This window comes from Sinohyriopsis cumingii, chromosome 7 (genome assembly GCF_028554795.1).
Source record: "Sinohyriopsis cumingii isolate HCF-2022 chromosome 7, ASM2855479v2, whole genome shotgun sequence".
NCBI lineage: Eukaryota > Metazoa > Mollusca > Bivalvia > Unionida > Unionidae > Sinohyriopsis > Sinohyriopsis cumingii.
The window spans coordinates 29,642,057-29,660,498 of record NC_142967.1 but is presented as its reverse complement, the minus strand read 5'-3'; the positions used below and the strand labels follow the sequence as shown (position 1 = coordinate 29,660,498).

The 18,442-nt window shown below is 33.3% G+C and overlaps 1 protein-coding gene across 3 annotated transcripts in view; it reads right to left on the bottom strand.

Annotated features, from left to right (window-relative positions):
- LOC149794953 (antiviral innate immune response receptor RIG-I-like) overlaps positions 1-18,442 on the bottom strand; it is an 84,518-nt gene that overhangs the window by 22,105 nt on the left and 43,971 nt on the right. For all 3 annotated transcript variants that reach the window (XR_016422218.1, XM_089964617.1, XM_089964618.1), the window contains 3 exons: positions 10,138-10,279; positions 4,532-4,780; positions 2,498-2,665 (listed from right to left, as the gene is read on the bottom strand). Coding sequence is in view for 2 of the 3 variants with exons in the window: in XM_089964617.1 (XP_089820743.1) it covers positions 2,498-2,665; positions 4,532-4,780; positions 10,138-10,279 (559 nt within the window). In the remaining variant the exon portion in view is untranslated. The remainder of the gene's footprint in view (positions 1-2,497; positions 2,666-4,531; positions 4,781-10,137; positions 10,280-18,442) is intronic.

Genomic DNA, 18,442 nt, shown 5'->3' with positions numbered 1-18,442 from the left:
AATGTCTAGCATCCGGAGTGTCCAGAGTGACTAAGGTGACCCAACTGTAGAGCCGTCAAAGGACCAGGGGGTCCGGAGGGTCTAATATTTCAAGTGTCCGGAGGGTCTAATGTTTCAAGTGATCATAGTATTCCGAGGGTCCGGAGTCTATATTGGTTGTGAAATTGATTCAGAGGAGCTGTGGAGCGGATAAGGTGCACGGGTGACGGAGTGCATCTCCACACATGTATTTTTAGCTGTATGCTAATTTTGGGTTAGTAAGACCCAGTGTATTATTCAGGACTGGAAGGATAGATTGTATATCCGTTCTTGTTTAGTGACATAATTTCGCTACCTGAGCGAATACATTTTTTTTTTACTATGTGTAAACGCTTACATTGTTTACTATTTGAGTGAACTATATTCATCTTTCCATTATTGAATCATTTGTGAATCATTTATCCTGTATTTTAGGGTTACTGAACTAAATTTATTTGTATATTTTTTCCATCTTTGAAACTGTGCGTTTTTTTTGTTAAATAGATCCAATATTTGGATTATAAATACGCACACATCTTCATAATCCATTATTCATATAAATCGCCACATTAAACCATATATGTGTCCTCAAAACGTGTTCTGTTGTTAATCCGAAATATCCCACCCGGTTATCTTGTTACAACCTGCCTAACCTAACTTTCAAACCAGTACAAGAAGTAATATGAAAAATAAAAAATGCACAATATCTGGAAGATATGAATACACACTTTAATTAATCATGGTGCTGGAAAATGTTAAAAATAAGCTTAAAGCAAAATAAAGTTCAATACATTTTTATTAACAGTTCAATAAGTAGCAATAACTATTGTTAGTTTTATCCCAATTGGTGGTTCTTTTTGTGGGGTTTTTTTGGCATTTTTTTCCTTCAGGTTGCATCTAGCTGCCCCACACTATCATGAAAATTCAAACAATGCATATGCAATGACCAAAACTAGTCAGGAGCGGTGGAGAGTTGCTTAACTAAAAAGCAAGAAAGGGACAAAGACTGTAGTTGTAAAGACCTGTAAAGTAGACCCAGCCTTTCATAAGATTTTGACTAAATATGTTGGTGGTATATCTGTTATGTGCTTTATCCTCCTTTTCTACACCAAAATCATTCTGTGCAACATAAGCTGCAGACAGAATTTCTTAGGGATGATTGATGCCAATTGTAGATTGACAACAGCTATCTTTAAATTATGAATTTCAATGTCTGCCATAAGAAAGTAATTAAAAGATAAAAAAATAATCTGATGTAAAATCTGAAATACATTTATATTCATGGATTAAATTTTATTAAAGTTCTTACTGTCTGGTTACCTGATCATGATGATAATATAATAGTTAAGTTAAAAAAAGTTTCATGATTTGATATCTTGATGATTATATGTCATTGATTAGTCCTTCTATCACCGGTTTAAGGAAATTATTAAAGATATGTGAACAATGCACATTTGAGAATATACTCTATAATACACAAAAATTGGTATGCATGGTCTTTCAGTCAACTTCTTTCAAATTACCATCTCCTCTCCCTGTACATCGTAATAGCCATGCTCTTACATATGTCAACAGTTATACATATTTTACATATTTTAAACTCCAATAGGTTAGATGATGAAGATATAGTGAGACATTACAGATTTTCATGTACTCAAACAAACATGCCCCTACATAAATTTTGAAATTGTTCTTTGAATATTAAGATTAGATTATTCAAATCTTATTGCCACATTATATTGCACTCCTGAAAAGAAAACTAGTTATTGTTTATAATCTAAGTCTTCATTATCTATTAAGCTTTCCAAGATGGAGCAGTGCCTCTGACATGTTTGCAGCTATAATGTATTCAGTTTTTAAGAAGTAATGAGAAAGCACATGTTCTCAATGATGACAAGAATAATATTAAGAATTGTATCTTGAAATCTCTGTGGAAATGTGACTTTTGTTAAATTTTCATATTATAGATAGATGGAAAAAATTACTCTTTAAATGTCTCACATAATTTCATTCTTAATAATGCTGGACACAGTCCATTTCCATAGATTTATCTGTGTATTTGAACAAAAGATATCAATGATGTTTTATGATTAAAATACTTTTTTTTTTAATTTATATGTATAGACTATGTAGTTTTAAATAAAGAATGATTAACTTATTTCTTTTCTCAGTTGTATAAACTTGACCACTGACCCCAAAATCAATAGAGAACTTCCTTACCCCAAGTGCAAGCTACCCACACAGTAACTGTTGACTGTGGACAAGCCATTGTACAGAAAAAAAATTGGTAACAAATGGATGGATGGATGGATGGATGGACTGACATCATATGCTTAGCCCTCTGGTGGCCACAAGAAAATTCCATTATTCATGTTACTGAACTCACTAATCCTTCCATGTTACAGTGCCCACCTGTGTTGCTATATCACTTTTCACTTCATATTATGTGCCTTTTACTACATCCTCTAATGTTACTCACCTGTCATTTGTATCTTTGTAATCTCATTGCCAGCACAATTGTAACTGAGCACAATATTACAGTTGGTGATGTCAATCCCTTCGACTCCCACAGATGTGGAAACCAGGACGGTATACTCTCCGGACCTAAACTTCTCCAAAGTTTCTGTCTGTTCAGACTCTGTCATTCCTGAAATAAAATGATAAACGTTGTCACAAATTTATTACTTCATTCAATAAATTGGCAAATTGAAAACCAATAAGTTTATTGTATATGCATTCACAAGATTAAGGCATAAATCAAAAGTAATGTAAATGCATGTAATCTGCGTGAGTCACGGCACATGGCACAAGATTAAGGCATAAATCAAAAGTAATGTAAATGCATGTAAACTGCGTGAGTCACAGCACATGGCACAAGATTAAGGCATAAATCAAAAGTAATGTAAATGCATGTAAACTGCGTGAGTCACAGCACATGGCACAAGATTAAGGCATAAATCAAAAGTAATGTAAATGCATGTAAACTGTGTGAGTCACAGCACATGGCACAAGCAATGGCATAAAATGAGCACACTGTGGTGCAAACTGATTGTTATTTCTTCATTATAAATGGCATTAAAATGAAACTGTGTAAACTGAATTGGCGTAAATCAAGTGTTGCCTTTATCTTCAGAAATTGTTTTTCAAGATGGAAATCAATGCAACATAAGTTACATTTTTTATAATTAATTTTTAAATAATGATTCAATAAGCAATGTGCCATTAATTCTGTCTTTCTGTGGTTTGCCAATTTTTTTTGGATTTAGTGTTTCTTACAACTCAGGAAGTTAAAAACCAAAGAGCAATTATCTTCTGTAGAATAATTAGGGCCCCACTGCCAAGCCATTATTGTATGCACAGATGAAAAATGCATTTTTTGCAAAACCATGAAAATTTGATACCCCAAATTAATACGGCTCCATTGCCAGGACATTATTTTATGCACATATGAAAAATGCATTTTTTTGTCATTTTTATTATCATCTCTTTAAGTCCACTCATATCAATTTGAAAATGACTGCCGCGTAAGAATAGTATAAGAATACCTTCTTAATTTGGTATTTATAGCAACTGTATATGACCAATTTCCATGGAAACAAACTGGTTTCTTCAAATGTGAATTTGCCTGACAGACTCATTATATTGTTAAGCTCATTATTAGCAGACCAGTCTATACTTTCAATGAAAGTGGCGACAGATGTTAAGTGAAATGCTTTACGGTGTGAGTTGTGGATGTTATATGGTAGAAAATGTAGAGTGTATGGATCTTTTCAAACTTCAAAACATGTCAAATCAGAAAAAAGGACAAATCAAATGTAAACAGCACTATGAGCACCAGTGACCATAATCACTGCAGAATTCCAATTCACAATCATTCAGCAAAAGTTACACATGTAGCCTAGTTAAAGTGAGTGCTGTTTATACATTTTAAAAAATTCAGGACATGTCATGTTTTGTATTCTGGTTCTAATCCAAACTGATTCTGCCGTTTGTGACAAGAAGTTTGACCAGCTGCAGCACAAGGTTAGTAATAAAAATGTATCTTATTCATACATGCTGTAATTCTGACATGTAATATATAGATTACACTTTTTATACCTAAATTATGTTTTTTTGCCCCTTATAACAGCAATAATTACATTTATACCTCTTGTAGCGGAGTTAGGGTTTGCATGTATGCAGAAGAAATAATAAGGAATAGAACTTTGTTGCACTCCATAACATATCATTTTAGTGTCATATAGGTGTCTGATTAATGTTACCCACTGAGACGTATCACTCAGGTAGGATGTGAACTACTTATTAGATAACATCCTGGGTTGATATAGCTCATTATGTTACATGATATTTATGTTTGGGACAGCTTATGTACATAAAAGTGAGTTATTTTTTAAGACTAAGTAGCCTGACCTCCATCAGCACTTTCAATATTTGAGTATGATTGACATAACACGTCAAACTCCGTAAAACCAGCCTGATCATGCGATAATCAAGATATAACGGTAACACACACCATTATCTGCTAATGTTGAAGCTTTTCCTGTCAATTTGTGCACATGAAGATTGTCTCTACCAAGCACACTATCCAGATAATTTGCAAGAGCTATGCATGTGACTCTTGCCTCTACAAACACCAGAGCTCTGGATTCTGGATCCGCATTTTCGGCCAGAAGCATGTCTCGGAGTGTGTTGCTCAGCATCTGCAGATTTGGATTCACTTGGCCATCTTTCTTGTTGTAAACACTTAGATCTTTCTGTACATCTGTATGAGACACAAATTATAATGGCATAGAATTAAAAAATATGAAGTTTAAAATACAGCAGCTCTGCAAAAAGGCCCAAGATATCTCACCTTACTAAAATCTGTTTAATAGCCAAATATAAAAGCATTCGGCAAGGAAATCTGGGTCTGACGGACGCCTTTTGGTGGAAATTTCGCCAGTGCTGTTGATTAAGACTGTTTCAAGGTTTCTCTAGTTTTTATGCATCTTCAGAGTATCAATATCATTTATAAAAGGTCAGGATGCTTTGTGTCACCACTAGTCAAATTGATTTCCTACTTTCAGTAATGGCAGCCATGTTTGGTGGAGGGATGCCATTATTTGTATATATCCAAAAGGCATTCAAGCTAGGAGACATTCTGTTGAATTTTCAAACATTTCTGTTTAGCAGCTTTTTAGAAGAAGTTTTTAATGATGTTTCTATTATTAGTAACAGCAGCAATAATTCATAGCAGATCTGCAGCATTTGCATTAAACTTAAAAGGTCTTCATGTCATGTTGTTTTCTTTAACTTGGTCATACTCTGATGAGTGATTTTAAGAAGCCATTTAAAATTTTAGCAATTGTGATCCTATTGATGTCGTTCTGAAAACAATGCTTCCTATCAAAATTTGTAAAATTGTGCATAGCAGTTTCTGAGCAGTTTAGTTTCTTTCTATCTTTAGTACTGTTGCCCATATTTGATCAACGCATCGCAAATTTCTTCACAAATTTTAAAGGTCTTCTTGCCAAGACGTTTTTGTCAAGTTGGATCAAATTCTGTTCAATGGTTTTGGACAAAAGCTTGTTTAAAGTTGTTCAGTTTTTAGTAAGAGAGGCTATATTTCATAGCAAAACGGCATCATTTGTATAAACATGAAAGCAATTCATACTAGGCTGTTTACTGTCAAGTTTGGTAAAATTATATTCATCAGTTTTGGTGAAGTCTTTAAAAAAAAAAATTTGGTAATGATGGTAGATCAGCATTATTTGCATAAACTTGAAAGATCTTGATGACAGCCTGAGGATGGTCTCTGTTAAGTTTGGTCAAACTCTATTGAGCAGTTTTGGTGAAGTCTTTAAAAAATGAAATATTTTAGTAATGATGGTGGATCAGCATTATTTGCATTATAAACCTGAAAGATCTTCATGACAGCCTGAGGATGGTCTCTGTTAAGTCTGGTCAAACTCTATGGAGCAGGATGTGCTCTTCCATATTTAAAATGGTGGCCAGATCTGATAAACATCTTTTACAAAGATTTAAAATGTGTTTTTTTTTTCTGCCTGGATGCTTTCTGTCAAATGTAACAAATTCTGTTCAGTGGTTTTTGAGAAATTGTTTAAATCTTTCTATTTTTTAGTCATTGTTGCCACAGATGGCAGATTTGGATCATATGTTCATTCTTACAAGGCAAGGTCTTTATAAGAATTTGGTTGAAATCAGACCAGATGTTTTTGACAAGAAACTGAAAATAACAGCTTTGCTATGGATGATGGATAAGTTTTTCTGTTTTTGAAAACAGTGGCCATTTTTACTTGCAGCACAAATTGTTTGTATATGCTTGAAGAGATCTTCATGTCTAATTGCTTTTTACAAATTAGAAAACAAATTCTGTTCAGCAGTTCTGGAGATAAAGTAATATAAAGGTTTTTCTATTTTTAGTAATGGTGGTCATATTTGAAAGTAACACAATATCAGTTGTACACACACGAGATGCCTTTATACCAGAATGATCTGTGGCCATATTTAATTTACATCTATCTGGCGATTTTTGATATTTAAAGTAGCTATTGTCGACGGACAGCACACAAAAGACGATGGACAGCACACAAAAGATGACGGACAGCACACAAAAGATGACGGACATTACCACAAGTCTGGTGAGCTATCCAGGGCTGTGTCATAATTAAGGAATGATTAAAAGTATTGATGTGAAATCACATTATAGTTCATCCTCATTCTGAAATGAAATTAACAGCAAAATAAAACAAAAAAAATCTTTGGTGAACGCAATTGCTGATCTTTGCAACCTCCCTCTCTCTCTTCTATAAATATTTATATATTCATACACACAAGCACAACTCTATTTTGTAGAAAATGTTGGAACTTTATCAAAATCTTTTGTCGGAATAGATGTTGCTAAGTGGTCGTCAAGATAGGTCAGGGTAAAAAAATTCTGTACGTACATTCAATTTTGGAAGAGAGCCCCTAACAAACACTTTAATAAAAACCTGTAGGTAACGTTTCAACTTGTGACAATCATTCAATTAAAAACTGGCAGGTTGATGATGATGTGTATCATCTCTAGACGCTCAAAAATCGTTGCGGTTCTTGATTGAAGAATTCAACAGAAGAAATGGTATTTGTGTAGTTTTAAAAGCCCACACAAGATACAGACATACAGACAACATTTTGAAATATAACCTTCACTTTCAACTAAAACACCTTTTAACAAAAGTTCTCAGTGTTCAAACTTCGACAAACAGTAATTTATTGCTAATCTTGAGATAATTTTAAGGTTATTTTCACCTTGGTAAATAGAAATATCCATTCCAAAAGTTATTTTTGTAAAAGTTTAAACTTTCTTTTACAAACTGATGGCATATTCATCTATCTGTATGCATGCTTATATAATTAACAATTACCAGTGAACCAAAAATGGCCATTATATCACATCCCTATTTAACCCAGTAATGGGATCAATGACAGTACCCACATTATGAGACCAGCAGAAGGAAAGTCATTAGCGTTATAGTGAGGGACCAATGGAATTCCAGTTGAATAACTAAATACCATACACATATATACTCACTTGTACTCTGCAGTTGCAATAGAAAACATAGACCATAATTTGCCATCACATTAATGTTGTTTATTCTAATGATTAGTACTAATAAACTGCACAGACCCAGATCTGCAAGTACATTGTGCAGCAGCAGATCTGGATCTAAAATTTGTAGGTTGCTGTTTAACTTTTCTTACAAGTGAATATAAACAATACATTTATAAGCTGCATTGAAATCTAAGCACGTTCTATGTAAACCAGACTGTAACCACTGATTACACAACCAGACTGTAACCACTGATTACACAGCCAGACTGTAGCCACTGATTACACAGCCAGACTGTAACCACTGATTATGCAGCCAGACTGTAACCACTGATTACAGAGCCAGACTGTAACCACTGATTACACAGCCAGACTGTAACCACTGATTATGCAGCCAGACTGTAACCACTGATTACACAGCCAGACTGTAACCACTGATTACACAGCCAGATTGAAAATATCAACATCATGAAGGGTACTTAACTTATTCCATAAATGTCACTTCCCAATTTACATAGTCCTCTCTAACAAAACACTAGACATGGGGCCTCAGATCCAAGCACAAGATATTATTCTTAAAACCTTCCATAAACGTTCTTTTTAACAATGAGTGTGCCCTTCAAAGAATAACACTTCAACATAGCCACCAATGCAATATACTCACACAGGTCCTTGTCAATGGTAGCTTAATGTGCAGGCATAAACAAATGATGAAATATAGTATTTTTATCCAAGGTTAATTTAGCCATGAGGTGTTTCAGATAGAAGGTGCATGTCAAAGCAGGCTCAGAACTTTACTCAAAACATTTTTGCGAGAATTCTGGAATAAACACAAGTTTTGATATATCAAATTTTGAAGCTGTATTTAATATTGGGCAGAATTTGTCACAGATAAAAATTACCTGGACATTATCAAGTATTTAATATTGGGCCGAATTTGTCACAGATAAAAATTACCTGGACATTATCAAGTATTTAATATTGGGCAGAATTTGTCACGGATAAAAATTACCTGGACATTATCAAGTATTTAATATTGGGCAGAATTTGTCACAGATAAAAATTACCTGGACATTATCAAGTATTTAATATTGGGCAGAATTTGTCACGGATAAAAATTACCTGGACATTATCAAGTATTTAATATTGGGCAGAATTTGTCACAGATAAAAATTACCTGGACATTATCAAGTATTTAATATTGGGCAGAATTTGTCACGGATAAAAATTACCTGGACATTATCAAGTATTTAATATTGGGCAGAATTTGTCACAGATAAAAATTACCTGGACATTATCAAGTATTTAATATTGGGCAGAATTTGTCACGGATAAAAATTACCTGGACATTATCAAGTATTTAATATTGGGCAGAATTTGTCACAGATAAAAATTACCTGGACATTATCAAGTATTTAATATTGGGCCGAATTTGTCACAGATAAAAATTACCTGGACATTATCAAGTATTTAATATTGGGCAGAATTTGTCACGGATAAAAATTACCTGGACATTATCAAGTATTTAATATTGGGCAGAATTTGTCACAGATAAAAATTACCTGGACATTATCAAGTATTTAATATTGGGCAGAATTTGTCACGGATAAAAATTACCTGGACATTATCAAGTATTTAATATTGGGCAGAATTTGTCACAGATAAAAATTACCTGGACATTATCAAGTATTTAATATTGGGCAGAATTTGTCACGGATAAAAATTACCTGGACATTATCAAGTATTTAATATTGGGCAGAATTTGTCACGGATAAAAATTACCTGGACATTATCAAGTATTTAATATTGGGCAGAATTTGTCACGGATAAAAATTACCTGGACATTATCAAGTATTTAATATTGGGCAGAATTTGTCACGGATAAAAATTACCTGGACATTATCAAGTATTTAATATTGGGCAGAATTTGTCACAGATAAAAATTACCTGGACATTATCAAGTATTTAATATTGGGCAGAATTTGTCACGGATAAAAATTACCTGGACATTATCAAGTACATAAAAATATTTGACCCGTAAGTTTCACGTATATTAGGATTTTTATTTGTGAAATTTTATGAATTTAAGCCTTTATTTCTGATGCCGAATATTTCCTAGCTAAAGTATTCTACAAAGGAGATACACTACTGGGTAATTATATTACGAATAGCGGGGACCAAGGATCTTTTTCTGATAGTAGGAGAATTACCTAGAAATTAGCAAATAATATAAAGGTAATACAAGGTTAGCTATGTGCAAATATTTGCCAGAATGATATGGAAGGAGTTCAAACCTAGGGTTCAAAGTGTTTCTCTAGTGTTATAGCACTGGATTATACATATATTATAACATTAAATTATAAACCAAATACCATCTAAAATCAGATTCAAGAAATGAAAAATAAAAATTGGTGCATTTAAGCAATGTGTTAATTTCTTAAGTTTTTGTACTGGTTTCATTTTGAAGTTGTAAAGCAGTTGGAACAAACTCAATCATCTAAGAATATATGTGCAGTTCTATGACTTACTTTTCAGTATTTCAAACAATGCCGTTTCATCTTCAGTATGCTTGCTCCTCTGCTCATTTTCAGGATTAAATCTTTTTGCCAGAAATGTGAAGACATCAGAAATTCCCAACAAACTGTTCAGCTCCAATGCCTCATTGAAAGTCTGAATAAATTAGTAAATAACATAAAAAGTAAATAAATAAATTAACAAAATACACAATTACAAAATATATAGAGTAAATGAATCAACTGCAGTAACTGGCATGACAGCAACTGTCATCTAACACCAAAATGTAAAAGAAAGGACTGATGCTCTACAAGCGGAATTTCCATTTCTTCATTTTCACTTCTGAGTGCTGAAACCATCTCTGATCCTGAGCAATAACAAGATTTTCAGACTTAGCTGGCCACCATATTGGATGAAATTGGTACTATTTTAATTTATGACCAATAAGAGTTCATAAGTAGCTAAAAATAAGACCATTCAGAGGGAGTAGCAATAACAAGATTTTCAAACTAGCTGGCCACCATATTGGATGTAAATGGTACTATTTTAATTTATGACCAATAAGAGTTCATAAGTAGCTAAAAATAAGACCATTCAGAGGGAGTAGCAATAACAAGATTTTCAAACTAGCTGGCCACCATATTGGATGTAAATGGCACTATTTTAATTTAGGACCAATAAGAGTTCATAAGTAGCTCAAAATAAGACCATCCATTTAGAAGGAGTAGCAATAGCATGATTTTCAAAATGGATGTTGGAGCAATGGATGTAAGACTGGCACTATTTTCATTTAGGGCAAACCAGATATCATAAGTCATTTTGGTGAATATCCACTCTGAAAGAGGTGCAACTACAATATTATATGTTAGATTGCCATCATTTTTATTTAGGATGAACAATTTTCTTGTGAAAGCCCTATGTCAACATGATGGTCTGTTTATGTGGAGCAGCATTAACAAACATTTTAAAGATGGATATATTGTATGTCTGATGATGTTTCATTCAGGATCAAGTAGACATCATAAAAGTGTTTACAGTAGTCCCCCTCTTGAACGGCCCCCCTGACCAGCGGCCACCCGCTCCTTATGGCCAGAATCCATTGGCACCAACGAGTTTGTGTTCAAAAGTACCCCTCGTGAAAGGCCACCCGGCTAACGCGACCAGCGGCCAGCATATTAGTGCAAAATTATAAAATTTACCCCTCACAAGTGGCCGCATTTTATATGAATATGTATCCAGAACCAGTATTTTATTCATAACGTGTGTTAAGTAATCCAATTTCTGTTTCCTGATGTCAGGTTTTCGTTACTGAAAGAAGTGTTGAATAAAGTACATTTACCACCAAGGTTAATATTATATCATTTACGCCTCACGAGAAGCCAAATTTATTCCATAAAAACTGAGAAAGACTCAAATTTTAATCCATACAAAAGGGTATGTACATGTAATCCAATTAGCCTTACTGCTGTGTTATCATAAGATGTCCAGTTCAGTCACTCAGAAAATTGTTAAGATTACAATTATCAAACAGTAGTAACAGCTGAGAAGTGGCAGTATCGATGTACAATACCCAAGTCAGCAGGAAAATGGTTTAATAGCCTTTATGGCTTCCCTTAGTAAGATGTTGAGCTTGTTCACTTTGGTAATCAGTGGCTATTACTACTGACAATAATTGTCAAAATTACGAATCCTAGCGGCTGCGAGGTCAAATCTGTGTGATGTTAATAGTATATATCGAAGCCGTTTTGGCTTCTCTCACTTAGTTTCAAGAAATGTAAAAAAACAATAGGGTACCAGACTGCGACTAACGAATCACGTGACAAGATCACTTCCTTTAAAAACACATGGTAGTTTGTTTAGAAGCATACAAAATTGTTTCATCTGTATTGTAGTTGGCAACATGAATAACTTACTGCAAAAAGATCAACATGTCATCGAGGAAAATTAAAATTCTCAATTTAGAGGAGAACGTGAAAGTAATTCAACTGACGTGGGGGGGTCGTCGAGGATCCTTGCACAAAACTAACGCCGGGAAGACTAAACAATATCGCGAAAGATAATGAAACAATTCTGCAGAAGTGGAAATCTGAAATGGATGGAGAAAGGAAGATTGTTTGAGCCAGGAGACGTTTGTATCCTGATTTGAAAGACAAGAAAAAGCAAAAAGTTTGTCAGTTGAATTAGGATATGATGACTTTACCGCAAGTAACGGATGCTTGCAGATTTCAAGTGCGACACAATATCAAGTGTTCTGTCATTAGCGGCGAATCAGCTGATGTTAATAATGAAGTTGTCGAAGATTGGAACAAAAGACTAAACGATATATGCAGGGGATATGACAGCAAAGATATTTTTAATGTGACGAGACTGGTTTGTTTTTTAGACTGTTACCAACAAAGTGACAGATGATGTGAACTGTAATATAATTATACAAACAGTTTTAAAACTATATCAATGGTTATTCATAGCATTCTTTTGAAAATGATGACAAAGTTTGTTTTACATTTATTTCACATCATGCATGTGATTTTTTAATTAAAATATTAAATATTTAAAATTCAATGTACTTGTGACTTTTTTCATATGTTTTTACTATTCACAGTTGTCATCCCCCTCTAGAAAGGCCACCCACATTATAAGGCCACTTCCCTGCTGCATTAGGGGTGGCCTTATAAGAGGGGGACTACTGTAGTTATAAATCTTGTGCACATATGGTCTATGAGAGAAAGCAATAACAGGATTTTTCAAGATGGCTACCATGACTGCAGTCAATGCGGACAAAATACACCAATTCCAAATCAACCAGTACACTTTTCTTTGCCATTATTTTCAGTGGTGTTGTACTGTTTTTCTTCTGCTGAGATTTAAAATTGATGTTTTAATGTCACCAAGCTAGCACTCAATATATGGAGAAGTAATAATAATCTATAAAAACCCAATGAAGTATCTAATGCCATCTGATGTTATGTAAACTTTTTTAAAACTCCAAATGTAATTCATTCACATCACCAGATGTTACTGATTGGATTAGAATATCTAACAAAGGCTTAAATGTTATATATGATCTTGCATTGACAAAAGCCAAGTTTTTCTCATTTTGTTTTTCATTCAATGTTTCCAAATCTGACATCTAAAGTTTATTTTGTTATCTCACTCCATTGCAGAACTAAGTTAAACTCTTATTTGTATTCCTCTTCTCCAAAAACCAATTCTTTTAAAGTTATTTTTAATCCATTTAAACAGCAAAAAACTGGCAAGATTTTAATAAGACTTTTGATGATCCTGTTTAAAATGAAGACAAGTACAAAGAACAAATTCATGATGCAACAACTGAATATGGTTTGACTGATAATTTACATATTCAGGGATTTTAAAGTCCTGAACAAATATCTGCAGCTTTAGCTAAACATGACTTAAATGTAGATGAAGTGCAATATCAATTAATTCAACCTAATTTTAAACAGCCAGTAGACAAGGAACAAATACAAATGCTAGGTACTGTAAGAGTCATTTTTGGCCCATACTCGGATCCAGATGAAATGTATATAAACATATATTGCCCCTATCTCTTTCTTAAATATGTATTTGATTTTTTATCATGTGCTGCTTTTAAAAAAGTAATTAACAATAAAATTCCCCTTGGTTTTCTTCTCTTTTGTGGAAACTATATTTGTGGATTATACACATTACAAAGCTCGTTTCATACATACTGCCAAAAAAAATCTGTATCCTAAATTGTGGATTTGAATACAACATACGTAACAGTCAATGATAAGACTTGATTTTTATTTTGAAACAATGAATAAATGATGTACTGTATATATTTCCATTAGGTTCAGTTGATCACCTCTGACACCCATCTTTGTTTTCATTTAAAACACTTTTCGCTTGCATATGTTTAGCACTCACTTTCAACTGTATTCTTGCCAGAATCATCACGGAAAAGACAATTTATTTATTTGTTGATCGTTGTTTTCACAAAATTTTAGAGAATACACTTTGAACATTAACAACAGCCAAATGCTGATACTGTGCATAGAGAAGAATTCCAAATATTCAAAATGTCAGGAACTAAAGCCATTTCGATTATACAACGTTTGGTGAAAAACAATTAGTTTATATTATTAATAACTGAACAAAAATAGTCCTTATGATGATGATTGATCCTAATTAGGTTGAATTAAATGATATTGCACTTCGTCTACATTTAAGTCATGTTTAGCTAAAGCTGCAGATATTTGTTCAGGACTTTAAAATCCCTGAATATGTAAATTATCAGTCAAACCATATTCAGTTGTTGCATCATGAATTTGTTCTTTGTACTTGTCTTCATTTTAAACAGGATTGATCCTAAATTTTGATATATTTCTATTTTATAAAAGAGATAGAGTACAATAGCTGTAAACTATGCAGTGTGTGAGGCACTCAATTAGCATATATAACATGGTTTTATTACTTCACCTATCGAGGACATCAGTTTCAATAAATTTATTGTCAAAATGAGTGAATTGGCACTGGTTTCTTACTACATGTGTACGTATCAAATTGGTCTCCAGAATGGATGGTATGAATAAACAAAATTTACAGTATGACAGATTTAATTCAGATGTATTTTTTCCAGTGTACAATGCCCCTTACCCATAATCTAACCACAAATGTCACTGCCGTGGCTTTCCCAATATTAGAACTCAACATTATCTTGTCATTCTTTTGATACAATTTATTTATCCGATAAGCTCCTGCATATTCAGTGGTTATGGGTAATATAATCAGGAAATGGCTCTAAATTTTGTTTTTTTAGAAAATCCTGCCATATTATTGCATATTTTTGCCTGGAATCTTGAAATTTTATATTAAATTGGAAATTAAGGCTGGTACATTATAAATATACAGATATACGCAAAAGCATTTTATCTTAATGAAGTCTGTATTCCTAAACCCTTGTACTTCAGACTAGGTCATATGGTATTGAATTTCAAGCTGACATGGTGACATTTGCCTTCTTGTGAGTATGTAACATAGAACTAAACCTTGAAAATTAAATGAAATTGAGAGTATCTGGGTGGAAATTTTTCAAAATAATGCAAAATCATTCCTAGTTGGTTTCATTTATAGGCCACCTTCCTCCAAAGCAATTTGGAATGATCATAACTTCTTGAAACAGATGGAAAATGTTCTAGCACACTAGAAAGAAACATATATACTCAGAGATATAAACAACACCTTCTCAATACTCAAATAAGGAACAACTGGATGGAATTTATCGAATCATTAGGCCTAAACCAGATGGTAAATGAGCCCACAAGGGTAACAGAAAAATCGAGCACTCATATTGATCAAATTTATACCAACCTACCAGACAATGTGGCTTATGTCAATGTACCAAATGTTGGTCTTAGTGACAACTATCCTACTTTTTTGACAAGAAAGGTTAAATGCAAGAAAAATAAGAAAAATACACACAAAATGATCACTTACAGATCGTTCAAAACTTTTAATGAAGACCAATTTCTCAATGACCTATATAAAGTTCCATGGAATATGATCCAAAATTTGGATGACATAGATGAAGGCATGAGAGTGTGGACTGACTTATTCATGGATGTAGTATCTAAGTATGCACCACTGAAAGTACATCGAGTAAAGACTGAAATTCAACCTAACTGGCTTACTACTGAAATCCTAGATGCTATGAAAACATGAGACCAATTCAAGGCTAAGGGAAACCATGCACAATATAAAGTATGGAGAAATAAAATAACAAGTATGATTAAAAAAGCTAAAAACACTTATTATCAATCATTGCTTGAAAACAAAAAGAGCAACACAAACTCCATTTGGAAAGTCTTCAATGAACTCACTGGAGGAAAACACAAAAAACAGACAAATAAAACTCACTCACTTCTGGAAAATGACACCATAGTCAATGATTGCACTGACATTGCAAATGTTTTCAATGATTTTTTTTTTACCAACAATACCACAAAGTTAAAAGAACTAGTGACAGAAAACAACTTTAATGAACTCAAAAAGTTCTGCAGCAGCTAAATTCCTAAGGAGGTATGTTTCTCTATCCCACCAGTATATAAAAACTTTGTTAAAAAATGTCTTGGTGAATTTGATACCAAGAAAGCTACAGGACTTTATCAGATCAGTCCACCATTCATTAAAACTTCTGCATCAGCTATTTCAAATAGTGTAACATTCATAATCAATTTAAGTATTGCAACCTCATCTGTCCCCAAGATAGGGAAAACTGCAAAAGTAATGCCTATTCACAAATCTGGTTCTAAGGATGATGCTGATAACTACCGGCCAATCTCAATACTACCAAACTTGTCAAATAACAAAAACCACAGGCGAAATCTGAATGTCAATTATTTATTTATTTTAAAAAGAGGAGGAAGAAAGGTATTTTGTTTGTGCTTGAATTATATGGCCCATAAGGGAAGTAACATAAGGGGTTTACTAAGAACATGGTTTATCTGATTTGTCTTTTCATTAAGGAGAGCGAAAATAAGAATACAGTAACATCTGAAATTTGCATACATGTTAGATCGTTTTAAAAAAGTCACAGACTTCTGTCCAAAGACATGTTCTCAACTCCACTGGTTTGTGAGGTCTTTTAATGATGTAGAAATATGGCAAAATTTGCAAGTTTTGATGAACATAAAATTTAGATGTTTATGTCAGCGTTTCACTATACCATATGTATACATGTTACAGTGGACATATTGTCATTTTGGTATATGCAAAAATTATGCATTCATTCTAGGAAAAACATCAGTTTAGATATAATTAATACTTGACCGTTGCAAAGATGCAAGGTACAAATCAACACTGACACACTTCAAATTTATGATTTTTTACACATGGTCCACATGCAAGAACCAAAACAATTTTCTAGTGAAAGGTGATTCACACATTCTTTAAAAATACGAATTTGGTTGCTTCATGTGGACTACCTTAATTTTTAAAAACTGATCCAATTTTAGCACAAAATGGCTATTTTAGAGTCAAGCATGACATCATGAACATATGCCTATGACATCATATCAAATAATTTTTATAAAATCAAATGCAATTTTAAATTGTTCAAATGCTGATATATTTTTTGCCATGGTATTATCTGATCAACATTTTTGAAAACATGTTAACTTGGGGGCCAAAAAGACCACATACAATACTGACCCCTTTCAAACAAGAGTAATCCTTTCAAACAAAGACCCTGTATAGTACTGACCCCTTTCAAACAAAGACCCTGTATAGTACCGACCCCTTTCAAACAAAGACCCTGTATAGTACCAAACCCTTTCAAACAAAGACCCTGTATAGTACCGACCCCTTTCAAACAAAGACCCTGTATAGTACCGACCCCTTTCAAACAAAGACCACATACAGTACTGACCCCTTTCAAACAAAGATCACATACAGTACTGACCCCTTTCAAATGAGAGTAATCTGAATAACATGTTAACCCCTCAATCTATAGCTTTCAAAAAATCAATTTTCTCAAGTGTTTAAGCTGGGGAAAAGGAAATAAATAGACACCACCATATGGTAAGGGACTGAAAGCTATCCACAAAATCTGGTAACCAGATTCAGGACCATTTGAGTTATTGTGCAAAAACAAAATTGGTAAGACAGACAAACAGAAAACTTCATCACATAATAAACTCCACCTTATGAAGGAAATATAAAAATATAAACACTGTGCTGTAACCTTGACCATCAAGATAGGAGTTCCAATGTGGTATGCCATGATGAAAGTAGGAATATACCAAGTTTTAATGTTGAATTTCAAACAGCTTTAAAGTACGAAGTTGAAGGGAAAGTGTGATGAAATTGTAAAATATTGGTTTGTGACCGTAACTTTGTAGATAAAGCCCCATCTGCAGTAAGTGACACACCATCTAATGATGGTGAATCAATATACCAAGTTTTATTCCTTAATTATAAGTGGTTTTAATATTAAAGAACAGAAATGAAAGCATGAAGGATGGTTGGAAATGTGGATACTGTAAACTGCTGACACTAAACCCTTTGTTAATAATTACATCTTAATGCACCAGATGTAAACCAGCAGTGCACAAGTGTTCACCAATTTTAAAGTGCATTTAGTTTGATTTTTCATGCAATTTCTAAAATTATTTTATTTTTATTTTATTTCATTTGTTAAAAATAAAAAACTTGGCAAAAAATTTCATGGAAAAAATATTACTTTTTATGATTGATAGTGTATGCAAATTAAGAGGCATGACAAATTTGAGACTATAAAGTAAATTGCATATAATTAAAGTACACTCCTAGTGTATATGC